The 26,933-nt window shown below is 38.1% G+C and overlaps 1 protein-coding gene across 19 annotated transcripts in view; it reads left to right on the top strand.

Annotated features, from left to right (window-relative positions):
* The window catches only part of RBFOX1 (RNA binding fox-1 homolog 1), a 1,158,532-nt gene that overhangs the window by 764,923 nt on the left and 366,676 nt on the right, over positions 1-26,933 (top strand). For 17 of the 19 annotated variants that reach the window (XM_027654829.1, XM_027654830.1, XM_027654827.1 and 14 more), the window contains one exon: positions 25,703-25,744. The exons of the other annotated variants lie outside the window; for them this stretch is intronic. In XM_027654829.1, the coding sequence (XP_027510630.1) occupies positions 25,703-25,744 (42 nt within the window). The remainder of the gene's footprint in view (positions 1-25,702; positions 25,745-26,933) is intronic. 19 annotated transcript variants of the gene reach the window in all.

The following is a 26,933-nucleotide window of genomic DNA, read 5'->3' as shown; positions in this document are numbered from 1 at the left end:
AGATTTTTTTTTAATTTTTTTTCCTTTCCTACAGATTTTTGAGAAATTAGACATCTGCTTGTATATTTATGTGGAGTGTACAGGCTGTATCCATGTCAGCAAAGACTTATTCAGGCCCTCTGAATGAGGGAATTAGTCTGCTTTGAGACAACTCTCAATGAGTTTGGAAAGAAATGCAAGTCCCCAGGTCAAAATTTTTAGAAGTTCACCCAGGGAGTAACAAATTGGTCCCCTAAATAGAAGGAGGATACTCTCCCCCCATAAGTGGGAGAAGACCAGAGCAGTGCAGCACAAGTTTTACTTGTATTGCTCTGAACACTCTCATTTATCTGAACACAATCCAAGCTCCTTCCTGATCCCATGGGACAGTAGAAGGCATTTATGAGAGTGAAATTCTCATAAATGTGAAATTCTTTGCTTATAAGAGGTGAATGAGGAGTAGATTATTCCTTTCAAACTCTTCCCATCCCTCAAGAATAAAAAGACAAGACCCCAAGTTGGGATTATCAGGAGCTGCAGGTTGTACCTGCAGTGCAGGCACAAGGGGAGTCAAGAGATCCTTTTATGAGGTTGTGGAGCTGAAAGATAAAAATCCTCGGGTTAAACATTTCCTGAAAAGGAAAAGGTAGAAAGCCCACAATGAATTTCTGGGAAATGGCTTTAAGTTAGTGAAACAGTCACCAGTATAAATGGCAATGGTTTGGGCTTTCTGCTCCAATTAGAAAGACGAGAGTCCACTCCAGTTAACCTTGTAAACTTGAAGGGTTATTGGTTAGAAAATGAATGGTTATGTTTCCTCCATTCTTTTTGTGTTGAGACTGTAACAGATGTTACCAATTTCAACTAGAAAGTAGCTTTAGTTGAAGAGAAAAAATGTGTTGTAAAAGAATGCAAATCCCTTAAAACACTTGAAGTGTTATTTTTTTCCTAGATTCTACCAGCTTCAGTGCAGTACAGAAGGATGACCTCTTGCTACGTATAACTTTATTTTTTTCTGTAGTTTAAAAGATTCTTGTATGCATTGTGACTGTTTTAATCATAATATATTACGGGTCCCCTGAGAATCTGTGAAGTACCATTGTTATTCCCACTCATTTTAGATAATAAAGAAATATCTTTCACCCCCAAACAACAACAACAAAAAAACCGTAAAATAGAAGTAAAGCGAGTGGTCCTTTAAAATCTTAATACATGAAATGATGCCAGTGTAGTAGGAGTGAAATGTATGAAGTAAATCTTTGGGAATTTCAATTAAGGAGAGCACCCAGGCAGGGCCATGGCAGAGCTTGCTGAAACCTCTGTGCTGCTGACTGCAGCTGCCCACGTGCACAAACTGTAACCACACCCCAAGGCAGTGGTTCTCTTCCTGCTGTCACAGGAATCAAGCTCAGATAGGCAATGCAACATCATTTAAATGAGAATTGCTAATCTGAAAGTCATAAATTATGTTCATCATAAAAATGGACAAAAAGACTTTCTATTAGTTCACTCTTTAAAAACTTAAATACATATAATAGCACATGAAATTTTTGTTTGTCTGATAGATTGTGTTTTTGCAGTTGCAGGGAAAATAATCCAATTAAGTCTTGGACGTTCCTTTTTTTTCCTCACTTCCCAAGCTAGCCTACCACATTAGTAATCTGTGTGTGTACCAATTTTAGTCATCACTGCTGTTACAAATATAATTTTCATTGCAAATGACATATTGCTTGGTGTTCATATTGACAGCTTCCCAGTGTGTTATATGCTTGGGATTTATGAAGCATTTAATATGGTTCCTTGTTGGCACTTCTAAGTCCTCAGTTTCACAGTAGCATGTTAAGGACTTGGTTTATATATTTGCTTATAAATGTATCATGCAATAGTATATCCTTAAAAATGAAATATAGGCCAGTTCCAGAATTCTTTTTGTATCAGCTTTCTACCAAAAAAAAAAAAAAATAAAATGGTGGTTTCATCCTGTTGCACTTCGCTGAAGACGAAACCAAATCCCAGCCACGTTCAACCAAAGTCAGTAAAAGAAGGATGAGCAAGTTAAAAAAATGATATAAGATCACAGAATCAACAAGGGTGGAAAAGACCTCTGAGGTCATGGAGTCCAACCTTTGACCCAACACCACCTTGTCACCCAGACCATGGCACTGATGCCACGTCCAGTCTCTTCTTAAACACCTCCAGGGATGGTGACTCCACCCCCTCCCTGGGCAGCCCCTTCCAATGTCTGATCACTCTGTGAAGAACTTCTTCCAAATGTCCAACCTAACCTCCCCCTACTGCTGGTTCCTGGGAGAAGAGACCAACCCCCACCTGGCTCCCCCTTCCTGTCAGGGAGTTTTAGACAAGTTACCTCAAAGATGTTGCTTTGAAGCCCATATCTGTTAGTGAGAACCATCATTAAGTTTCTTTCCAATCCCAATTTCCCTCTCCCCTTCAAATACCAGGAGTATTTGAGCACGTGGAAGGCTTGAGCTTAATTGTACCAGCTCTGTCCAAACCTTCCAGCTCTTTGCAGGAACTGGGGCTATTCAGCATTTGTGTGCATTAGGCAATATATTGAGTGTTTCCCGTTCCCATCCAATTTCTGTGTGTTTGGCTGCAGCCCAGAGCTGTGGGCACACAGGGTGGGATTGCCATAAATCTGCCCGTGCTGGCTGGAAGAGGACGCCGAGCTCGCAGCAACGTTTCGGAATGCTGGCGGAGCAACGCCGCCTATTCCCAGCAAACCTCCCAGGGACCAAATTAATGGATCTCATATTGTATTGATTGTAGCCAATAAGTGCCTAAATGATTTGATGCGAGGCAGAGGGATTATGAAGGGGAAGAGGGAAGAGGCAGCTCGAAAGAAATATGCGGTTTAATTACAGGATGAATTTCGCCAATCTACCTCCCCCTAGGAATTTAACAAATAGGCCTAAGTGCACTTAGCTGTTCTTGACATCTGTTGAAATGATATCTGCCCGTGATGGGGGAATCATGGGAATTGGTCTAAGGGTATTGTCAGGATCAGTGAGCCACAGGAAACTGCTTTTCTGGCTGCAAAACCAGACGACAGAAAAGCCTACATTAGCAGTTTCAGGTCAAGCTGTAATGATTGCGATTTCCATAACAGAATTGTGCTTTCTGATTTAATGACACGGACTCTGTCTTTAGAAAGATGTTAAGTAAATATTTAAAATGGTGTTGAAACATGAGCAGTGAAATACACTTTTAAGATGGAATCAAAATCTATTCCTGGTGCTGGTGTTGGTGGAAACTTGATATATGACTTTCAAGAGAAATGTCCAGGTTTATACCTTTTTTATGATGTGCTGTGGCATGTTATGAAACTCAGAATCTCTTAGGTAAACAATGGAGATGGTATAAAACCCAGGCAACACAAAAGCTGGAGCTTCAGCTTAAATTCTCTAGGAAGACAAGCATGGTGAAGAGTAATGTTGTGTATTTGCTCATTTTGATTACATCTATAATTCAGCAGGAAGCATGGATAGTTTAATGCTTTCTACTGCATTTTATAGTATTTATACTATACCTCTGCACAAGAGAACCTGGCAATACCTTTCAAGTCCTCAGAGACATAAGTTTCTTTGCCTTATTTGAAAGCTGTGTTTTCTTGTGCTTGGAGCATTTATGTGTATTACCTCATAAATTACTTGTCATTTCCTTGGAAAAAGTGATAAACATTTATTTGAGGAGGTAGAAACAGGAGGTGAGAGTGTGTCTCCTGTTGTCTGAGCTGGGTGTGCCTCGCTGCCTGTCTGTGGGTTCATTCTGACTGTGCATTTTACCTTCTAAGGACTGAAAACCCCACAAATTAGGCCTGGGAGGGTTGTTTCTTTTGTATCTAATGCAAATTCTCCTGCCTGCACTATGCTTTTTCTGTGATTTCCGTAAACAATTTGAAAGCAAAAATATATGGTTAATTTGTTGTACTATAAAACAAAAATGACGATTTATGGCTGTAGAAAATGTTTATTGTTAGGGTTTTTTTAGAGATAGAGTAATTGAGGATGGAATTTTCATTTGTGTAACCATTCAGTGTTTTCTTGGAATTGACTTTGAATTCACATCCATCTAAATTCCTGATGAACTTCTCTGTTTTAATGCAATGAAGTAAAATGGATAAGTTCATACCAAAGATGGTAAATCGTAGCAAAGCTAAATTTTAGTATTTTGGGTGTTGTTTTTTTTTCCCAGCCATATTCCTGAAAAAATACATGTAAATACATTTGCATAAGTGATCCACAAAAATACAAAGAGCAAGAGAGAAAGAGACACAGTTTTACATTCACTTAATTCACTTAATTTCATAAACTTGGAGAAAGCACTTTGGTTTTAAAAGGGAGCTTTTGTATAGTATGTTTTCCTCTAATGATGAACCTTTAGTTAGAACAAAATACTTCATTTTTAATCAGAATTAAAAATTTCATTTTTAATCTTTTAGTTACAAGATTTGGGATCATTCTCTAATTTTCTCTGAAATACAGCACAATGTAAAATAAAAGACAAGGTATCTGAAATATTGAAAGTTATTTACATCATCATTATTACTTGATTTTAGGGTTGTCTTGATTTGATATCTCATTGCTCACTTTCCTGAAAGAGAAAAGTTTCTGTGTTTAGTGTAAATCTTCTGATAATAGGATTAAATAGAATGTTAATTTGTTTCCCTTTGCAATTATAAATACTGGTAGTCTTTTTAATGGAAATAAAATGGGACTTTTCTTCTCCATAAGCACACGGTGTATTGAACTGTAATATGTGTATAATCATCAGGTGTTTTTTTCACTTTAACATGAATATGAGCTGTCTGCCACAGTGTGTCATATCTCAGAGCAACTTCAAAACCACTGTGATGTAATGTGCACTTATGTAGGCTAAAATTCTGAGTTTATTCAAGTCTTGCACCCATAATTAGGTATCTAAATATAATGGCCTGATTCTTGAAAGATGTGAGCACTTTTAGGTACAGTGACTTGCTAAGATTTGCTGTGCTCTGCATTTCTAAAACCAGGCCATATATGTAGGTAGCCTAAATATAGAGTCATGAATTAATTTTAAGTCTTAAGTAGACTTCAAATTATTGGGCATGTTTCTTAGTTCATGTTATTCTTAAAGGAGAAAAACAGTGATTCCAGCAGTGATCCTTGTCTGATTGGGACTGATGGCAAAGCACCCCCAGTGGGAAAGGATTGCTCCTTGTTTTTAGAAGTACTTTTGAAAGCTCTGTAACAGTTCAGTGTTGTATTATATTATGCCAGTTTAAGGTACAAGCTCTGTCTTTTTTCATTCCAAATTTACTAGAAATGTAATGGAAAATTGTTTAGGTAGAGCCCTTTCAGTGGAACTGAATTATGTATGGATAATCTAAACTGCCTGCTCTCTTCCAAGCCAGGATGTTTAAGGGAACACATGCTTTGAATAAAACTCATTTTATATTTAGCAGAGCATTTTCACCTGTCAATGGTTTGGTTTTTTTGGTTTTTTTTTTCCTTGTGTTGGTGGTATTTTCAGGACTTACCCAAAAAATGGCTCAGAGGTGGTTTTGGTTTTCGAATTGGAAGAAATTGCAATGATTTTAGTCATAAGTGGGTTTTATCTGTAAATTCAGATCCCTCCAGACAAAACAAGGTATTGGAAAAAGGTGGTATCACTGTCACAAAACCACAGTGTAATTGTCATTGCTAATACCTTGTAATTGTCACCAGTCTTGACATTGGCAACTAGATGAGACAGAATGATGAAAAACAGCAATTATTCTTCATTTAATGAGGGCATTGTGTGTAATGTGCAAAGCAGCCCAGAAAGTCCAAACTCTTATCTAAATGTATTCATTACCATTCTTTACCCTTTGTCCAAGTTTCAGTTCCTTTTCTTATATTTAAATTTGGCATCTTTTGTTAATTGAGGCTTCTTATAATGGAGATCAGGCTGGAGTGTAGATTAATGGAAATGGAACTACAACAGTGAACCATTGCTCCTTTTGAGTTTCAGTTTGGATTTGGTGTGGGTGTTTTGTTTGTTTGTTGCTGGATAGGGTTTTTTTTTTCAAAACATGGGGGTTTTTATGGACATTAAAAAATACAAGCATGGATCTGGGCACGTTCTGTAGTAGGCAAACACACTTATTTAAAAATAATATTCAGAAGTTGTACAGCATTGTGCTTTTTGTATAGGCCACGTTTTATTAGAAAATGACTTTAACTCAATATTATTCTCTGTAGAGAAAATTTTCAAATATGGATAGCAATGCTTGTGACAAAAGGTAACAGAAAAGTGGTGTTAAACAAATATTATGATCGCTGTTTCTCCTCGTGTCCCATCATTTCATTCTCCCTCTGACTGTGAAGAGAGGTTTTCCTGCAATCTACCCTCTGAAAGGAAAGTAAGGTTTCAAAATGAGGTATCACAGTGTTAGAAAAATATTAACAATCAAGTTATTAACGTATTTCCACATTTCATGAACGTGCTGTCAGGTCTAAACAAGGAATGACAATACCTGCAGTCATATAAAATCTCTGCAATTCCTTGGAAGCTCGGGGTTTTCAAGTGCAAAACTCAGACTGGTTGTTACTAAGCCAAGCTGAGAGTGTGATTTATTTATTTTTTAAAGAAAATTCTTTCCAGTGATGAATTCAGTTACTTTCTTGCTCCCTCTTTTTTTTTCAGGTGACATGAGTAATTCATGAACCCTTTGTGGTTTAGGCAGCAAGGTGGGAGCAGAAGTATCTAAAAAAAAAAATTAAAAAATAAAAAAAAAAACCCACGAAGAAAATGTGTAGCCAGAATGACAAATCCTTAGGCAGAGCTATAAAACATACAGATCAGTAGCACAGAGCCATAAGAATATATTGACTGTGGCTCAAACTCATCAGAAGATTGATCAATCCAGCTGACTTGCATTAATTGTGGAATAGAGAGAACGACGCGATCAATGATAGGCACGAAAGTGCAGCGGTAATGATGCCACATCCAGCTAATCCAATAATGGAGAAACCTGATGTATGGCATATTGGAATTCCACTGCTCGGGCCCCTGTCACAATAAAGTATATCCTGCAATTATGGGGAAAAATGGAGCAGGCAGCAGTGGAGGCAGCCTAATCGGCCAGCGCCACAGTAGTTTTCCTGATTAAACACCGCGTTAAGTGGCACTCAAACACTGCAACTTGTCCACGTTCTAAAAGGTAATCCTTGAATTAATGTGAAACTGTGTGTTTTAATCAAAGCAAACTATGAATATTAAGATGTGGGCAAGATATTTAGTTAACTGTGAGCACTTTAACAGTTGATGAACTGGTTTCTCGATGTTGGCTACGAGGAGAAAGGGCCATAATGCTGAATTGCGAGCCACCAGCTTCCTGTGCTGCAAATCATTTTGATTTTGTGCAGGCTTAAAGATCTGATGGGAAAAATAATATACTTAACAGACCCTTGGAGAATTCAAATTTAGTTAACTTGTGTAAATGTTTGCCTCTGGTCACTAATTTCAGTCTGCTCAGCATTACGTGTTGATTGGGGGAAGAATAGATTTTTAGAAAGTAGTGATACAAGTACAGCCAGACCAGCAGCTAAAGTTAAGAATCAGTGTTCATCTACTTATTATAAACCCAACCTAAATTCTTTATAAAACATAGCATTTGTCATGTTAAGGACTGAAAGTTATTCAGTTCTTTTTAAAGTATAGACTTTTCTACTGTTACTTAAATTTTATCATGAAGTTCATGACTATGAGCCTCCTCATTGTCGTTTTGACCCAACTTTGCAGTTGGCTTGACCTTTTAAGACACAGCTTTGTGTGGAGGATGCCAGAAGCCTGAAGTGACCATGCAGGAGCCCCTCAGTGGTGCCAACTTAAGGAATATGTACCCTGAATTTCTGCCTCTCCCTGGGGCTGAACGTTCCAGGGCGCTGGTTTTTCCTGCTGTGCTTGGATGGGATCACTCAGAGCAACAGTGGAGCTGTGACTGTTTATTCCACCTTATCCCTTGTCAACAGTGTTTCTCAACTATCATTTTTGGGGGGCCTTGGAGCTGCTCAGCGTTCAGGGAATACAAGGACTGTTTATGTGTGGGTTTGAACAATTGCAGGAAGGGAAATGGATCACTGCCTAACCACTGAGGAAGCACCTAAAGCCATGTGTAGATCATTCTACTTTGCCTTCTGGGAATCACTGACTGCTTTAATTCCAGTTCTGGATGGGTATTTTTGGTCATCTGTAGGAATTTATCACTTTCCAGATAGAAATGTTTGTGCATGAGTTGGACTGAGGTTTTGACACTACACAGTTCCTGACACTCCTCAGTAGAGCCTACATGCAAATGCAGAGGGTTATCATGAACAAAATAACTTTGCTACTCCTGCTGTGCTTCTTCCCTTTAAAGAAGTTGCTGAGGCAGAGAATCTTGGGGACAATTATTTAAGCAAACTGGTAACAACTGCTATGACAGATGAGGAGCTCTGCATGTCCTGCTGAAGCATCTTTGGTCCTGGAGCAGTCAGCATCTTTGATTCTGGAGCCTCCAACTGGGCATGTGTGAGCAGTAATTGTCCAACCATCTCAGCTTAATGCCCTGGTGTAGGAAAGCCAACACTTTGAGGCTGCAGCTCACATCTTCCATCTCCTTTGCAGTGCAGTGTAATTTTCTCAGTGTTGTGGGGAAATGATCTGTGAGTATTTGTACAGGGCTCTGCTTCCTCCTCTCCAAAGGTGATTACACATGTGGGGAAGGAAGTGACAAAAGAAACAAGATTCTTCCCACGGTTCCAGTAGGAATGTAGGGGTGAAATTGAGGAGATATTTTATCCTAAAACTTCCAAATATTCCAAAGTGTTTGTTTTCAATATAAAAATGTAATTCAAAACCAGATGAAAAAGTGATCAATAAGCCCTGAAATGATTTTCAGGCTGCTTAAGTGAGCTGACAGCAAAGACTGTATCTTTTTGTTTCTCTGGAATTAGAAAGTAGAATTCATGTTCTTTGGGTTGTTGTTTTTTTTTTCCTTTAAAAATACTGCAGTATAACCAAAAAATTAGAAAAGGTGACCAGATTGTGAATTTAATCCCACCATACTAGATTTTAATAGCATCTGTTTCTATGAGGAACCCATGATACAGTGTGTATTTTTTAAGGCTGTTTTTGATTGCATGAAGTGTTAACAATTAGCTTTACACCTCCCATCATAAGAGTAATAATAAAAGAAAAGGGGAGTTCAGACTCTGTGGTGGTAGCTAATTGCTGTGGAACAAACCCCTGCCTTCCCTGAGACTTTGTTCGTTTCTCTTTGCCACTAGGGAATAATTTTAATACATGAAAACTGTATTCAAGTTATGTTCCAGCAGTAAATGAGATCTACTTACTTCTTTCCAGAACAATTAGTTTCAAGCCAGCCTATGTTAAAGAAAGTACTGAGCAGTGTGTTTTATAATTGCTGGAGAGCTGTACTTGCAATATTAGAATAGAAATATTGAGTTTCTTTTCAAGTTTTGAGTAATCCCAGTAGACTTGCAAGCTGCTATGAATAATTCTGTTAAGTCTAAGTGAAAGAGTTCAGATATTTTCCCTCCTCTCTTTGAGATTACTGCAGCTATTTGAGGCAAACAGTCAAAGCACCTCAACACGATGGAAAATGAAGACATTTTGTGTTAAAACTGAAGTGGTAATGGGAGCCTAAAGGCATCAGCTCAAACCAACAAACTGATTACAGTGGTGCTTTTTAATGTTTTGTTTTTTTTTTTTTTCTCAAATAAGTTGTTGGATGCCAGCAGTCATCTGTGAAGTTCCAACACAGTATCTTCACAAGACAGGAACTTATGTAAATGCTTAACTTGCCTGTTAGTAGCTTAACATCATTTAATAGGTGTGTGTGTGTATATTCCTGAACAGTGACAGGGCTGGGGGAATGGTTCCAAACTGACAGAGGGCAGAGTTACATTAGATATTAGGAAGGAATTCTGCCCTGTGAGGGTGGACAGGCCCTGGCAGAGTTTGCCCAGAGAAGCTGTGGCTACCCCATCCCTGGAAGTGTCCAAGGCCAGGTTGGACAGGGCTTGGAGCAACCTGGGCCAGTGGAAGGTGTCCCTGCCCATGGCAGGGGGTGGAACTGCACGAACTTTAAGGTCCCTTCCAATCCAACCCATTCTGTGATTCCATGATTATTTGTGGTGCCTCCCTCTGAAGTATCTCAAGTCCTGTGTCATGCACCATTTGGGAGTTTTGCTTGTTTGTTTGGCCTTTTTTTTATTTTTCACATATAGCTAAAACTTAGTGCATAGCAAACAGGACTGGGGAGGTGAAGAATTATGCTTGGAAAATGAGCCTTCCGTGGGAATCTGGTTGTTCCTGGAACTGCACTGACAAGGTGTTGCTGCCTCTGCCTTGCAAGGTATCATTGCCTTGGGTAATTTCTGTGTTGTGCTCTTGAAATAAAACTTGTAACACAGATGGTGACCCTGAAAGGTCTTACAGACTGGCAAGTGCTTGAAAAGGTGTTAATGCTTTTCCCCAGGAAAAGAGAGAGGAATTTTAGCCTCCCCCAAAGTGTTGTTTCATCTGTAATTAGCGGAGGCAAGATCATACAAATACAGAAATCGGTGAGCTAATTGTGATTGTCTGGCAATGAGAGACTCTACTGGGATCAATTAACATGATCTGGATATTAAAGGGAAAGCAGAATGTTCCCTCTTTTTTTTTCCCCTCTCGTGATTTGCCACATTTGTCTCTTAAATACAGACTCTTGCAAGCAAGAAAAGAAAGGGTTGGCACTTTTTTTTTTAACATTTCCAGAACAATAAAAGTCATCAAAATGATCTTCAGTTCTGCTGACAACCTGCTTCTTTCTTTTACAGTGGAGACCAAGTGACAGGTACAGCTGGGTACCATTGGGAAGGATTGTTGACTGGGATGCAACTTTTATGCTCTTTAACAGCAGAATTTCTCTCATGGTGAAAAAGGCTCAAATTCTTAAGCTCAGTACATTCTGGTATTCATTTATGGGGTTTCTGTACTGTTTATTCCTACTGTGGGATGCCCTTAGACCTGAATTTAGGTGGTTAGGATATCTTTTTTTCCCATAGGTTTTGTGTATCATTGTACTGTATTACAACATGTATATGAATATATTTTGCAGGTAGTCATGGGGGAAAAAATATCAATTTTTTGAAATATGTGCAGTCAGTACTGGGGAATCTTGTCAAGCTTGTCAACAATAATACATTAATATTTTAAGTGTTCTCTGTTCTTTTTTCCAATTAATTGAAGTCATGCACGTGGCATTTGTCAGATGCCCCAGATGTGGGCTCCTGGAGCATCTAAGTGAGTTAACATGTGAATTTAGTTCAGTCTGTGCATCAGCAGGGCTGGATGCTTTAAATGCACTGAGAATGGACTGCACTGCTTTTTAATGTGCAAGCTGAGAGTGCTCATTAAGGGACAGAACACAAAGCTTCAAGCACTTAGTGCTGGGCTTAAATTCACTCCAGCTCCACTAGAACACAGCACTTGATATTCTGGATAAAATCGGTTTAGTTCTTGCTGGAAGTGACAGGATGCCAGCAGTTCATTCAGGAAAACATTTATTACTTTTAGGAAGATTTAATCTGTGTTATCCTGATGGAAGGTGAGTTTGGCAGCTTGGCAAGAGCTGACAACCAAAGCTCAGCAGGAAGGGGAATTTCCAGCATGTCTGGCAATACATTGTTCTTGTGTTCCTCCTTGCCTCTGAACAGCAGAGAGAAAAATGGGGTTTCAAACTTGGTTATTGGGCATTACAAGGAGTAAAATGCAGTGAAAATCGGCTGCACTAGTCTTTTTTTTTATTTTAGAAAATAATTCCAGACATCAGAGAGAGATTTTATATAACCTTGTAATGAAGAATAGTTCTTGTCCTGTTCTGTGGGCCTCAGGCATTCCACATTTCTGAAGCTGGAACATGACATGTACAACAGGAATGTATGAAACCTGTAAGCTTGCCTTTTTTTTTTTTTTTTTTTAATACCTAGATAGCTGGTGAACTTATTTTCTTCTCAGAAAGAAGCGATTATTGACATATTTCTTTTACAATTAGTTCAGAACTATCAAATAAAAACAGCAGGGACCCGACCTCCTTCCCCACACCCTGTGAAATGCCAAGTTTGCCTTATTTCTTTGGGAAAGGAATATTTAGGTAATGATAGAAAAAGCTGTTTTAAATACAGACAAACTCATTCCTTGCTTTATTTTGTGTTTCTCCCAATCCATTTTCTATTATAATGCCTATGGACTTGGAGTTCCACCCTCCACTCCCATTTTGCTTATGCTGTTGACTTGCTTTGAGAAAAATAGTTACCTTTTTTTTCCCTTTCTTTCTGGGTGTTTTTGTTTTTATTTTTTTCCTAAAGACAGATGGTGGCAACACTGTTCTGTCTAAAGATAAAAGAAAACAGCTGCTAAGGTTCAAGGCAAGACTACACCAGCAGTGAATGGCTGTTCACAGTTTTGCAAAGTGTCCCTTGGTTTTCCAGAGGAGTTGATGCATAAACTAAGCACATTTACCTCTCCTCTAACTGTAACAGTAAAAATAATGGGAAAAAAAATCATGAATATACTAAATTTATGGCATGGTACAGTTTCAGTAGCTTTCCATCTTGGCTTCCATATTTAAATCCAGACTTGACTTAGGAAAATTTTGTTGCAGTCTAATAACTATAAAAAACTAAGAGGAAATAAAATCAATGTTGGCCCAAATCTTAGAATGCAAACCACACACACACACTATAAAATATGGTCAAATATTGCTTACTCAGTAGATTCAACTCTAGGAATCAAACAGCACTGAGAACCACTATAAAAAATATGCAGGAAATGAAAAAAAAAATCTGTTTAATAGATGCTTGCAAATTGTTGTTTTTGTAAGATCAAGGTATTTTTTATTCCCCTCAGGTAAAAAGAATTCTCATGATCGATATATATCTGACTTGGATGGGTGAAAGGTGGTTGGTTGTTGGTTTTTTTTTCCTTCTTTGCAATGTTATTAGTCCCAAGTCTCCAGGCTGCTAAATGTACACATATGAATTACAGTGTTTCAGGAATCAAATGAAAGGCTTTGGGGAAAAAAAAACAAGACATCTCCATGATGTATTTTAAGTCTGGTTTTATTTTTAAAAAATGCTGTGTAGTCATTTTAAGGAATTATTGCCCTTGGCTGGCATGGGAAGCATGCACTGAGTGAGAAGTGTGGCTCTCCTGCCAGTCTGCATCTGTAACCTGTCATACTGGTGCACAGTTGCCAAGCTCAGATTCTAGAAGGAGGTTTCCCATTTTTCACAAGAGGGCTTTCTCTTTGTCCACAACCACACAGGGGTACAGTGAGAGCTGAGACTGGGGAAAAGGAATAAAAGAAAAAAATGGGGGAAAAGAATAATCAACTCTGTGGAAAATTCTGGTGTTGTAGAGCAGATTTTACCTTGTTGTAGAATGAAAATGATTTCTTTTAATGGCACTTTAAAAATGAAGCTTTGGAAAAAAGAGCTTTACCTTGTGGTTGCTTCAGAGCCACAGAATGTCTGTGAGTTGTGTTCTCTCCAGTGGCAAAGGTGCTCAGCAGCTGCAGGTTCTGGGAGTCTGGGTGAAGTGTCCAGATCACATGGAAGGCTCAGCTCCCTAAAAACCCCCCACAGCAGTACCTCAGTAGCTGCAGGAGAGGGGGATGAGCTCACAGAAAGCTGTGGGGACATTATTGAGCTGAACACTTCGCAGAACTTCATGGCTTTTGATGTGGCAAATCTGAGGAACAAACATCTCCATCCCTGGGTTTATAACCAGCTGTAGGAGTGCAGTGATACTGTTTGAGCTACCTGTTTGGTCACTTCAACAAGATTTGTGCTGCTTCTGAACCTCTGTGAAGGTCTTGCTGTCTGCCACCTGTGAGCAGGTTGTGTGTGCTGCTTGGTGTTAGGAAAGAGCAGCTGTTCCCTTTTGTGGTCTGAACTTCCTAGTTTTTTCCAGGCATCCAGGATAATCCCATGGCCTTCCCAAAATTTGAAGTTCAGAGACCTTCATACCACGCAGCAGGTGCAAGGCAAAGGCTGTGTTTTAACTAGAGGTGCTTAGTTCTTGCAGGATTTACTTCCTTATGTAATGATGGGTGATAAATAATGATAAAATACCATCATTTGGACTTATTTGTCCATGGTGGGTCTTATAGTGTAACAGAGCACAGGTAAGAATTCTTAAGTAAAAATATCCTTTCACAATGGAAAATAATCGTTATTTTTAATGTTGCATGCCAGTTCAAGGCATATCAGGAATTTCTGTCTAAGTAATAAGAGACAACCCTGTCTCCAAATGCTTAACTGAGAGGTAAAAGGCCTGAATTTCAGTCTCTAGACACAATTAGAAATCAAAACAAAATTGCTATGATATACTGAAAAACTAGACAAGTAATGTCATGCAGAGCAGCATTCCCTACCCTTTTAATTGCTGCTTATCCTGTCTCAGTAAGTGAGGTAATTGATGTTTTACTCTCAGAATTGATCTCGGTGTTTCAGGTAGTTAGCAGACTAGAATGGCTTTTACATCATAACACTAAAAATCATTTCATCTCATAACCTAATCCCAGGCTCAAAAATGTGCCACACTAAGGCTACCTGGCTTAAAAATAATGAGTTAGTTTGGATCTTGGGTCCACTGGACAAGATTGTGATTAGTCTGAATATCCACACAGAACATCTTGCTCTTTTAAATTCTCCTGTTCTCATTTCTCCCCAAGGGCCACCTACATTAGAGCTTTGTGGAGCTCCAAATGATTTCTGTGTGGTACTTTGTTTGTTCCTGTTTGAGTGAGAGGAACTGTTTGGTATCACAGTCGGTTGGCTAAACAGGGAGGGGGTTTCAGGTTGAACAGCTTGACCCAACACCTCTGCTAACGTGTGTGCTCTTGCAGTTGTGGAACTTACCTCAAGGGTTTGGCTTTACTTTTATTCTTGACATGTGGAAATATAGCATTTCTGGGAGGAAAAAGGAGGAAAAAAAAAGAAATAGTATGCAGCTCAAAATATTTTGTGTAATTTTGCATATTTTTCTTGTTGCAAAGTTTAGTATAGGAGGTTCTACAGACTCAGGTGTAAAAGCAGCAAAGAATTGTTAGGAACATGGGAAATGAAGTGGATGAGAAACAGGGAGTTAAATGACACCCTGCAGGAGGTGTTGATTGTATTGATGTGTGGCATATTGAACACACAGGCTGGACCACCCCAGTGGCAGCGTTACCTGCATGCAAATGGGGATGAAACGTGCCTTTGGAACTGTGTGTGTGGGTACTGTATTGATCAAGTACATTATTATGTGATGTTGAATTTAGTCATTAACACCATAATTTGGTTTATACTATGCTGTAATGAAAACATAGCTGCAACTGCAGGGAGAAGAGATGCTTCCCTCTCTCTGCCTCCCTCTCCACCTCTCTGCCTTATAGAGCTATAGATATGTATGAGAAAACTTGTAGATGGAACTCTTTGTCCTTGATGACTTTCAATCTGAGTTAGAGTGTGGCAGAAAAGTGAAGATATGTATAGCTGTGTGGAGAAGAAAAGAGGTTATATTTATTGCAAAAAGAGGTGATATTTAGATCTTTCATGTGTATATAGTAGAAGATTTCTGTCTCTCTTCTAAATGGCCACCTCATCGTAGCTCATCAGAGTGTTTTGGAGATGTTGGAAGCAGCGCTTCCATGCATAAGGATTGTGTGCAATTTACCATTGTGATTATTTCCAGAGGTATAGATACAATACAGTTTTGAAGCTACATTTTCAAGCTTGTTATCGTGGAGGTCATTGAAGAACGTGACATTTAGTTTGCAGAATGAGTGTGGGTGTGCATGCAGGTGCACAGAGATACACAAGTTTTAAATGTTTCCCTCTGCTTTTCTATTTTTAGGACAGTGAGGCCATTGCTGGAGTCTCATTAAGAGGTGAAAGAAAATGTTTAACTTTGTCAGCCGCACCTGAATTTTGCCAATGATTGTTCATTTTCCTAACAGAAAAGTAAAGAACATTTTAAATGAGAGTTACTTGTTCAAAGTAACCTTACCACTCCTGAGTGAGGAGAATATAGTGCCCTAATGGATGCTGTTATATGACAATCTCTGTCTTTCATTATTAAGTGTCAAGGTTTCTTTAGGAAAGCTTCAGAAATTCTTGGGAGAAATGTTTCATTGCAGCAAGCTGTAGCACTGCCACTAAAAATATATTGCTAATTAAAGTTTATTGACAGTCTTTGTAATGCATTCCTGGAACAAGGCAAAGCACTGGGTAGTTATTGGATGCACTGCATCTTCTGTAGTTAGTTAAGATGTTTAGGAGAGGAGATTAAGGTACTCTACCCTTCCTTCCCTGTGCAGTGCTTGGCTGCGAGTATTGTGCAGAATACAACACTTTTCTCTCAGGACACCAGTGCTACAGACTCAGAAATTTTGGTTTTGTCTGGTGCTTTTTGACTTGTTAGCCATGGGCAAATGGGAAGGGAATTTAAATATTTTCCTGAAAGGTGCATCTCCCCAGGCAGGAAAAGGATTGTGACTATTCAGGAAACAATTCCTTCAAGGCACAATTCCTAAGATGAGCAAGGGAATGAGGAGTTTCTTCAGCTCTGGGTGTGAGTGTGAACACACAAGGTGCAAATCAGACCTGTGCAGTTCCCAAGGTGGAACTTTAGGACTCCTAAAAAAATCCCTAATCCAGAGCAGTGTGTGAGTACATGTTTTACTCCATTGAGAAGAAACCTGGCAAACCACTTGAATATCTCTTGTTAGTGGAATAATCTGAGGCTAAATATAACCAAAGCTATTAGGAGGTAATTCATGCTTGCTTTGTTCTCATTCACTGGTATATTTTGTTCTCCATACAGCTGTGTTTGGCACTACAATTATCTTGGTATCTATTTCTTTTACATTAATATTAAAGATAATCAACTGTTAATTGATAACTCATTTTAATAATGAGAATAGCCAGTTGATTTTGCTTATATTACTTATTTATAGTCATAGAACAGATTGGGATCTTTAAAGGTCATCTAGTCCAAAATGACATCTGTGATTTCTTACTGACACCATGACACTTGGAAAACTGTGTCAAGTGATTACATAAATCAGGTGGAGCAGGAGAAGCTCTGTCTTGCCATATTTGCCCTGTCTTGCCACACCTCTGGAATACTGTGAGCCACAGTGAATCTGTGAACAATTTGGTAAGTGCAAGGAACAGGATTTATTCTTCAGACAGCTGCCGGAAGATTTTTACCCTTCTCTGCATCTCTAAATCTAAAATTACTCATTTCAGTAGAGTTCCTCTGCAGTTCTCTTGCTGTACTCAGCAAAGTACTGCCTTTGGTAAGTTTTACAGTGCAAATCAGAACCAAAACAGGATTTTTCCATGTGGAATGAGTATCAACAGCTTTGCAAAGTGATTGGTTTGTGTCTCTGAGAGCTAAACGTTCTGTCTGCTTGTACAGCCTGCAGTTCCACTGAACATTATCAGATTTGTATAAGGCTAAGTAGAAAGTTCCTAATGGCATGTGTGGTCTTGGAGCTTATTAAATATCTGCCTGCCCTTTCTGCTGATTGGAGCTTCTTGCACGTACAGAAATGTGTGATGGAGAGGGGGAGTGAACCCTGGTGCAGAGCACAGGTCAGGCTTGTGCATGAGAGCAACAACAGTCCCAGTTCAGGGTGGGATGGACACATTTTTCTCTCTGGGACCAATTAATTCATTCAAAACCAAAGAGAAAACGCTTCTGGGTTTGGGTGTATTTACTGGCCTCACACATACAGCGTGAAGTTCTCCCTCTAAACTTCAGTAGGGTGTAATTCCTTCATGCTTTAGGGAAAAAAAATCTCACCTGAGGAGTCCACAATTTGATAATTTAGTGCAGGATAGGCCAACTCTGCTTCACTGCAAAAAAACCCTGATAAATGTGGCAAAGGGTACAGTGCTTGTGTTTGGATTTGTGATCTCTGTGTGTGCAAGCACAAAACTTAGTGCTGCACTTCCTGAAATTTTCCTTTCTGAAAGCCAGAAAAGGGTAATTTAAGACATTAATGACATTCTACCATCCTCTTGAAAATGTGTGCAAATACTAATGATTGATTTGCATCTTGCATTTATGTCCTTGCAATTCTCTCCCAAGAGCTAAAGATAAGAAGCACATATATGTTTCATGAATAATGAAGTTATCTATCAAAACTTCAAGTTTTAGGTGGAGTGAAACAAGAAAACAGACTGTCATTTTAATGTACTTCTTGGTGTTCTTTTTTTTTTTTTTTGCATTCGAATTCTACTGACAAGAGTAGGTATATAAAGTACACATCTATACAACTACAAATCCTGCTTGTGACAGAAATTCTTACCTGTTAAAGAAACAACACCCAAACCAAACACAAAACAAAGGGAAAAAAGAGTAATACCAGTAGCTTAACTAGCCAACTAATTTGACCTATAGTGGAATGATATTAATTATGTCTTAGTTAAAACTAGTTGTAGAATTTAAATTGTTTGCCGTGGTAAACATCCTAAGGTTTTCCTATTTTATCAGTGGATGAATAAAATAAGTTCTGCAGATCAATTATTGATGATAAATCATCAATTTATGATGATTGATTTATTAGGTTAATACTGAAGAATGGCCTTTTGGTATGCTTGGGATCATTTCATATAAATTAAACTATTTTATATATGTAAATATATTTGTATACAGCCTTTCACTTTATGATACCCTAATTTTTAATTGGAAAAAGAGTAAATCCAAGTATGGGGACAAATGAAAGTCTGGATATCTGTCAGTTCATTGGCTTCTTGCTGACCTGGCAATATCTGGTTTCTCAGAGCAGTTCCTTCCATAATGGCCTCTTCAGCCAATAATGTGGATGTGCCAGATAAAAGCTGTGGTTTGGGATTTTTTGTAATTTGTCAAGCACCGGGGACTGAACGAACCTGACTTATTTTTATCAGCACACGAGCACAGCAAGTGGCCGTGCAGATGTTTGCTGATAACAGCCAGGCCACGTCTCTGGGAGCAATTTGTAACATAACTAGCTTTGGTAATTGTCTGGAAATCCAAGCCTGTCTCCAGTGATATCCTCATTGTCAGGCTGCTCTTCTCTCCTCTTCCTTGAAGTGTCTTCAAGTCGTTACCTGCAGTTTCTGTAACTGCCACCTGAACAGACTGGGAGGAAGTTTCTGGTTAAAATACAAGACACTATTCTATGTAAAGTGCAGTTTTTATTTAAACCCTCTCTTCACTTTATTTCATCTCTATGTATAGACAGATAAATACATTTTTTACTCTATATATTCTTATTTTATTATATATTTTTAGTCGTCATATCTGCCCATGATCTCTACTTCAAAATATTATGTAGCATAACAGATTTACTGCCTTGTTTGTGTAATGCAAACCCTCAGAATTCAGCAGTATCAGATACTCAGATCCTAATTAGTATCTCCACTTTCTTCATTCTATATTTACACGAGCTTCAGAGTTTATCACTTCATTGGTATCCATGCCATCATCTGCATTTTAATTTATTTTTTTTTTCTGGGTAGGACTTTAAGGAAAGAAACTTAAAATCCTTTTCCCCAAAGGTACAAGATCTTACAAGAGTAAATTCTTGTAATAACAACATACTTATGAAACAAAAATGATTTATGCAGCAGTAAATAGGGTAATATATGTAATATGCCAGGCCTGGTCTGGGCCTGTTTCCATTCTAAGATAACATACTGTAATTCTACACTGGTTGCTGCTTTAACATCACAATATTTTTAATTACAATTTTCATTGTGTCCATTTATTCTTTGTAGTACACTGCCTTTGCCTTCTGATTATTCCTTATAATATTTTCTGCGTTATGCAGGGAAATTAAATGAAATGCATTATGGCTAGTTCTTCATGGAGAAAAGGAGTTTACATTTGAATACTAACTATGGATCAGGTTTCTCATGGGATTACTCCATGCAGAACATACATGCAGAATTTAATTTTGAGGCTTTACCACACAAGTGTTTATCTAGAATGGTACTTGTAGCAAATATTTTCTTAGAGATGACTTTACTAATTTATATTAAAAAAAAAACCCACCAAAAAAACCCACCCCACTGTATTTGCCAGGTAACAATGTTCAAGCAACATAGAAAATCTTGGTGAAAAAACATATCCTGAAGCCAAGAAACAATGAAAACTGGACTTTGGGGTTTCTCAGTTGCCTAAAGGAGCCCTTTTGCACAAGGAAATAATTGCCTACAAATTGTTTTAATGTAACAATTTTTTAACAGTGTTTCTGTTTTAATTTCGGAGATTTTATAGGGTTTTTTGCCTCAATAAAATGATGCTGTTTGCAATACTTTGCTAATTTGAGGGTAAAAAGAACAGGAGAGGGAGAAAGCCTATAAAACTATAGATTATTTTTTATGGAAGATGAGATGGTCCCCATTTGCATTTACAGCTTTACAAGGATTGTAGCACCAGGCTCTTTTTCTTTTTTTGATGGAAATGCTTAATCTGAGCTCAATGGGCCATAATAATTGCCTGTTTCTTCCAGTAGAAATAAACCCACTTGTATGTGACACTTGAAACCTTAACTCTGCTTAGTATTAGCACAGCACTGTAGACATTTCTTCGCCCAAATATATTTATGAGAGCAGCACCAGTCGATATACAATAGCCAGCCAAGGGTGTTGGAGAATAAATCAGTCCCTCCAGCCACTGCTAGAGCACAATAACTGATGGTGGTAATAAAACCCCATGAAATTAAAATTCTCTGCATGCAAACACATACCTAGCTGGGAGAAACCCGAAGCTCTGTGTTCTGGAAAAATTTACATATGCAGAGATATATATGTACTGTAGCCCTTTGTATTAGTAATACAATGGAACAAACAACCTATAGGTCTTCAGCACACTTTCACCTCCTTAGACTTGTCAAAATTTGGGAGCTTTCAGGAGACATGTAGATGAAAATGTGGGCAGCTCTTAAAGAAACTGGAGGATGGCCCCTGTTAGTCCTTGAGGAAGAAATACTGATTTTATTTGAAAGCCTCTAAATGATGCTGTAAGTCACTACCAAAGGCTCTGAAAACCCCACTTCTAGTTCAAATCATCCTGTATGTTTATGCAGTTACTGATATTTCTAATGAGTCTTCTGTGTTTGAGCACCTCAGGCTCTGTTTTGGGGCATTGTGAGCTCTGGGGATGGACGTTGTTTCTCCATTTGTGTTTTGGGTTTTCACATGCAGTACTGAAAAGCAATTTTAGATTAATAGGCAACATTATTTATACATTTATGTACAAGCCCATACTCTCTCCACATATTAAATAACTTGAAGCATCATTTCTTCAGAATTCTGTAGGGCAATGAGATAATGAACTCTAATATGTAATAAAATGATGCAAGGGGAGTGACTGTTTCCATATGAAATACAGCAGTGCATAGTGTGTCTCCTTGTGTGGCACAGCATTTTTGGGCAGCGTGGCAAGGTAAAAACACAAGCATTTGATTTTTGACAAAAGACTTTTACAGTGAGATGAGTATCTAAGGAGAGAAAACGCCAACAGATGGATTTTGCAAATAGTATGAAATGTCCCAGAGTATCTAGTGAAACACAACTAATATGGAACAATCCATGGTTTAATTTCAGCTGTTTGATCTATGAATGAGGAGAAATATAAGGCCTCAGTCAGATGAATGAGCAATCACCAGTCAGGAAGTTAAGTTCTGGTAAAAGCACTGCGACTGTGAAGTCCCAAGTCTTTCACATCTGGCTCTGATGTTCCACAGTTCATGTGTAGATACTGACTGTAAACTATCCTTTCCTAATGAAAACAGGAATATTGTTCCAATTCAGGTAATCATATTTGCACTGGCCTTTTTTGAGGTGGAAAGAGAGAGGCAGCAATGCTGGAGAGCCTTCCCTGGTACTGCTGTTAGAGTGGGTGTCTGAAGCTGCACGGAAAATCGTGGCTGAGTAATTGCAGTGAGTGCTCAGTGGAAAACAGGAGGGTTTCATATGCACTGATTTCAGAACACAGGCTGTCCATTTACCTCAAATGTTTGTGGCAAAATATCTAGAATGTAAAAGACATTAGATGTTCATTGGTTATTTTTCAACCACTGGGGCTGTGCTCCATTTCAAAGGATTTTCTCAATCCTGAAACCATTTTGAATTTGTAAATGTAAAACAAATACTTGGGAATGTTGTACTGCAAGGAGAATACTTTTTCCTTTTACATTTTAACCAGCACATTCTGTAAATAGCCTTGTCACCATCCTATTCTTCTCTTTGCCCCATCACCTAAACCCTTTCTTTAAAATGACACTTAAAAACCTTGGCAGCAAAAAAACTTCCCATGTGGACTGTTGGCATTCCTTGTCACCTGGAGTGGTGCTGTCACTCCCTCATCTGTCCATTCATGCATACATGGGTCCCATTTTCTATTTTCCAGTTTCTTCAGAGGTAGGCATTGTGGATGACTGATAAATACATTTAAAGGATCTTCAGTCTCCCACCTGTTACTGTTACTTAAAGAAAACCAACTTCCCCCTTCTAGTCATGAACTCCCTGGAGAATGACACCAGCAGGTTGCACAGGATTTCCAAAGGGTCTTTTTTGGGTTTAAAATGATGGAGCCTGACAACATGAGTGTCTTCTAAGCCTTCTGTCTTTGAAAGAGACCTGTAGTCTTGAAATACTGTTCAAGTTCTTTGAAAATTTTTCCTTGATGAAACCCTTTAAAGAGGATCAATCTTTTAGGAATTCTTTTCACTAAACTCACAGTGTGTGAGCTTGACACAATGACACTCAATGTACTGACCAGATTCTTCAAGCAGTCTTGAGTTAAAATAAATAAATAGTTCATTGCATATGGTTCAATCCAGAGACATAACAAAGCAAATTCAGGATTGAGAAGCACTGTATTTAAAATTGCAGGATATGCACAAGGTTTGCTTCTAGGGGCTCCTGATCATTAATTAAATATGTTATAGCTTTCAGTTTTTCTCATTTATCTTTACAGGTTTACATATTGTAAATGCATTATTTATGTTTTCCCTTAAGTGCTCAGTACTGCCAGGATGTTTCTCTTAAACTGGCACGGATAGCAAAAAAAGACAAAATGAGAGAGCAAATTTGGCACTGGTTAGATGCACAGAAAGCTGCCTGTGTCCAAATGAGCCTTTCCCAGATGTACATTAATAAACTTGAACTGATAAATATAGGGGCAGACAGACAGACAGATGGCATCAGTGTTTAAACTATGAAAAAGATTTTTTTCATTAAGGGAAGTTTTGAGTTGTTTCATTTTTTTTTCATTTTAATCTCATCCTTATAATGCCTTTTCACTAAACCTTGTTGCTTTTGTTCTGGAAAGCTCCCGGTGTGAAGGGTGATGGGGGAGCTGTGTAGGTGGATATTCATCCTGCAATGGATTGTGTTATTTTAGCTAAAACACACAGTTTGGACTCAAGTATTTGCTGAACTTTGAACCAAGGGAATTGCTGGCACTGGTGTGTCCTGCTTGTGGTCCTCACTGTGTTTCTCTGAGTGCCATGGATGTGGTGGTAGATTGAATCAAACTATATTTTAAAATAGTATTTCACAATCATAAGAAAACCATTTGTGTTAAATAAATGGATGTTTTTCTTCTGTTTCTTTTGCTGCCAGCTGTGGAGGAGCAGTTGGATGTTGATGTGCAGTCACCCTTTCCTGACTTGTACATCTGGGCTCTTATTCACTCCTTGCCTCTCTCTTATGTTCTCCCACTGTTCATAAACACTTCTTTTCAATCTTAAATAACATATCCTGTTCTGGTGGCTGAGCTGTCAGGTATTTGTCAGGTTTGTGTTTCATATTACAGTCGCACACTAATTAAAACACAGAATTAACTATCTGTTTAAATAATCAATAACTATAACCCTTGCTCCACTCTACAAATATTTGATACAGGTTTTTTGGTTAGTTTTGTACAAATTTTGCAGCTGTCTCATTTCCAGGATTAAGTATCCTGGTCTTCCTACTTCCCTGTCTAGACGTATTTCCAGATCTTTAACCACCCTGGTCACCTTTCTGTCTGAAGGCAGAATGTCTGTAAATCTGTGCAGCTGATGTGAGGTCAGAGCCAAAGGTTTCATCCCATGGGGAAGAGGACAACACATTCTTTTCAAGGGTGATATAAAAAGTACAATTGGAAGCTATTTTCCCCTGTATTAAAATGGAAGTAAAACAGCAAATATAAATTTCAGGCATTCTTTCCAAAAGACTCTTCACAGTCATTTCCAATGAAGGAACTAGATGATCATTGTAGGTCCCTTCCAACTGAAATACTCTATTTTATTTTTTTTAATCAATGTGAAGAGGTTCATATGGAACTCAGGTCTGAAATTAACTCTTGAGACTTATGCAAGCACACTTACAGTGCAGACTAGTAAGACCTTAAAGTAATTTATAAATGCTGTAAAGTCATGAACTTTGAAAAGTGGAATCATTAGTCTGCAAGTGATAGTGACTTTAACTGTACTTAGTTTGACTCCTCAGGGGAAGTGTAATTAGCCCTATGCTGAATTCCTTTACATGTTATTCCCTGCTAGAGAACTTCAAAGAGCATTTGTTTCTGTTAGACTTTGTATTTTCATACAGGGACTGCTTTGTAAAACTCCTGCTGTCCATGTAGAAGGTTTAGCTCGTAACTTCCTTACCAGGATTCTTTCTTCTATGTTGAAAAAAGGGCTGGCAGCTTTATTTGTTTGTTGTAACCTAACTTTGAGAAGTTTTTCATCATCACTACAGAGTGAAAATGGCTTATACAAATGGGTATTCGTCCATGCTTTAACTTTTTCTAAGTACAAAGTAGCAAAAAGTGTGTTCTGAACCTTTGAAGATTCAGATTTGAATTTTTTTTATTGCAGCAGATTTCATGTTTTGTGAACTGTTTGCCATGTACATTAATGACAGAAATGACAGTGATTGCACTTTCAAGGCTAATTTTACTACCTAATGATTATAAAATATTCTTAAAATACTTTTTTTAAAAAAATAAACAAAACAAAAACCAACCAGACTAAAAAAACCTCTCACCACAGGCTGGACAAATCAACATCTGAGTATGTTCCTGAGCAAAGCTCACACACTCTGGAGAGCATTTCTCATAAACCTGGCAAAACACAGAGACAGCAGCACAGAAAAAGATATGCTGTGGAATCAAATCATCTTCAGAGTTATTCTTACACCTGATCAGAACTGGAAGTTGTCATAGGAATGGGTGTTACCAAATTATATGAAGCCTCCATATCTTTATTTCTTAGGTGTGCTGTGAATGTATCATGGTATCTTAGTAGAGGGGTGTTCAGAAACACAGCACAGACTTGTGATGGAACAGAAACAGGGGAAAGCTTCTTCCTGAACTGAGCTACCAATGAAGTGTTTCAAATCTAAAAAAAAAAAAAAAAAAGTGCTTTTCTACCTCAGATTTGTTGTGGGTTCTGGTTAATTTCCTTTTGTAATTTTAAAATATAAGTGGGGAAAAAAGCTTTCTTGCAGTAATGATTCTGTCTAGATCCACAGTGCAATATTGTGTTTAGACACATTTCCAAGATTTATATGTGTAACATAGGTAGATTTAGCAGCTTTGTTGTGGCAAGAATGTTATGCTTTCAAAGTTATTTTGGTGTTCTTTTTTCCTCTTGTAGAGTTCAAAACAACAGATGAGTTGTGAAAGAGACCAGCTAAGGGTAAGTGCTTATGCAAATGTTATTTGCATAATATATTCTGTTCTTTTAAAACATAAGCAGAGTCTAGTTTGTGCTATTGACAGATGGATTACTTAATTTAAGAGAAGCATATTTAGTTCATTTGTTGCTTGTTGGTAAATATTGTACATCTCTCAATATAAAACAGCTAGAGTAGATCCAGGTTTTTCTTTCATAATGTAGTGAGATTTGGCAGTAAATAACTTTTCACAGGACCTCTTTTGACACTCAGCAAACCCTTCCTATGCACCAGGTGAAGGTCTAGTGGGAAAGGTCACTGTGTTTCTCAGACTGTCTCCACTACTAGATTGTTTCAAACAAGAATTATCCTTTGGATTTTTATAGTCTGTGTACTTTCAGAAGAAATCAGTGCTAGGAGTGTGAGGGAGCTGGTATTTCAGTGTGTCTATTGGTTGTGTACAGTCTGTAAACAAGATGGAGTTCCTGAACCCAGGTTGCTGACCTTTATTTTGTTTTCCCCTTTTCCTGTGTTAAAGTGACTGTGTTAAACAGGTTTTAGTCCCTGCTCCCTTTAAATGCTACAGGTCTCTGCAGATTGCAAGTATTTTTGATTGCAAGTATTTTCTGATTGATTCTAGTATTTGGTTGGAAAGGTATAAGAGCTTTCTGTGGCTAAAACAAAAAAAACCCAACCAAACAAAAGCTTTTTCTTCATCCATATGTTGGTTAATAGACCTACATTTATTTGATATCACATGATGAGTATTTACTCGAAATTCTCTATGGAAGTAGAGAGGGAGAGGCCTGAAGGAACTGTGAGTTTCTGTACAAACAAAAACATTGTTGGAAATAGTAAAAGCAGCATTTTTTTTTTTTGTTTGCTGTTTACTAAACATCAGCTATGCCTTCGTGACTTGCAAGTATAAAGAACATACTCTAATCTTAAAGTACATGGTGCAGGGTTCTCATACATTCAGCCATTCATTAGATTAATTCCACCAACATATTGAGATACTTCAGCTGGTCCTCACCACACTTGTAATGGGATTTTTGGTAAACAAGTTATGCAAGAATGATGCATCACATATTGTCCTCAATTCTTTTCTTGCTGACATGTGCACTGCCATTGTACTGGAGCTGGAGTGACAAAGCTTTGTTTTATCAGTAGTCATGTCTCAACAGAGCAGCTGTCAGAGCTAAAATATTGCAA

This window comes from Corapipo altera, unplaced genomic scaffold (assembly GCF_003945725.1).
Source record: "Corapipo altera isolate COAL_440 unplaced genomic scaffold, ASM394572v1 98, whole genome shotgun sequence".
In the NCBI taxonomy this organism is placed as follows: domain Eukaryota; kingdom Metazoa; phylum Chordata; class Aves; order Passeriformes; family Pipridae; genus Corapipo; species Corapipo altera.
The sequence above is the reverse complement of the archived record's forward strand: the minus strand, read 5'-3'. Positions and strand labels throughout refer to the sequence as shown.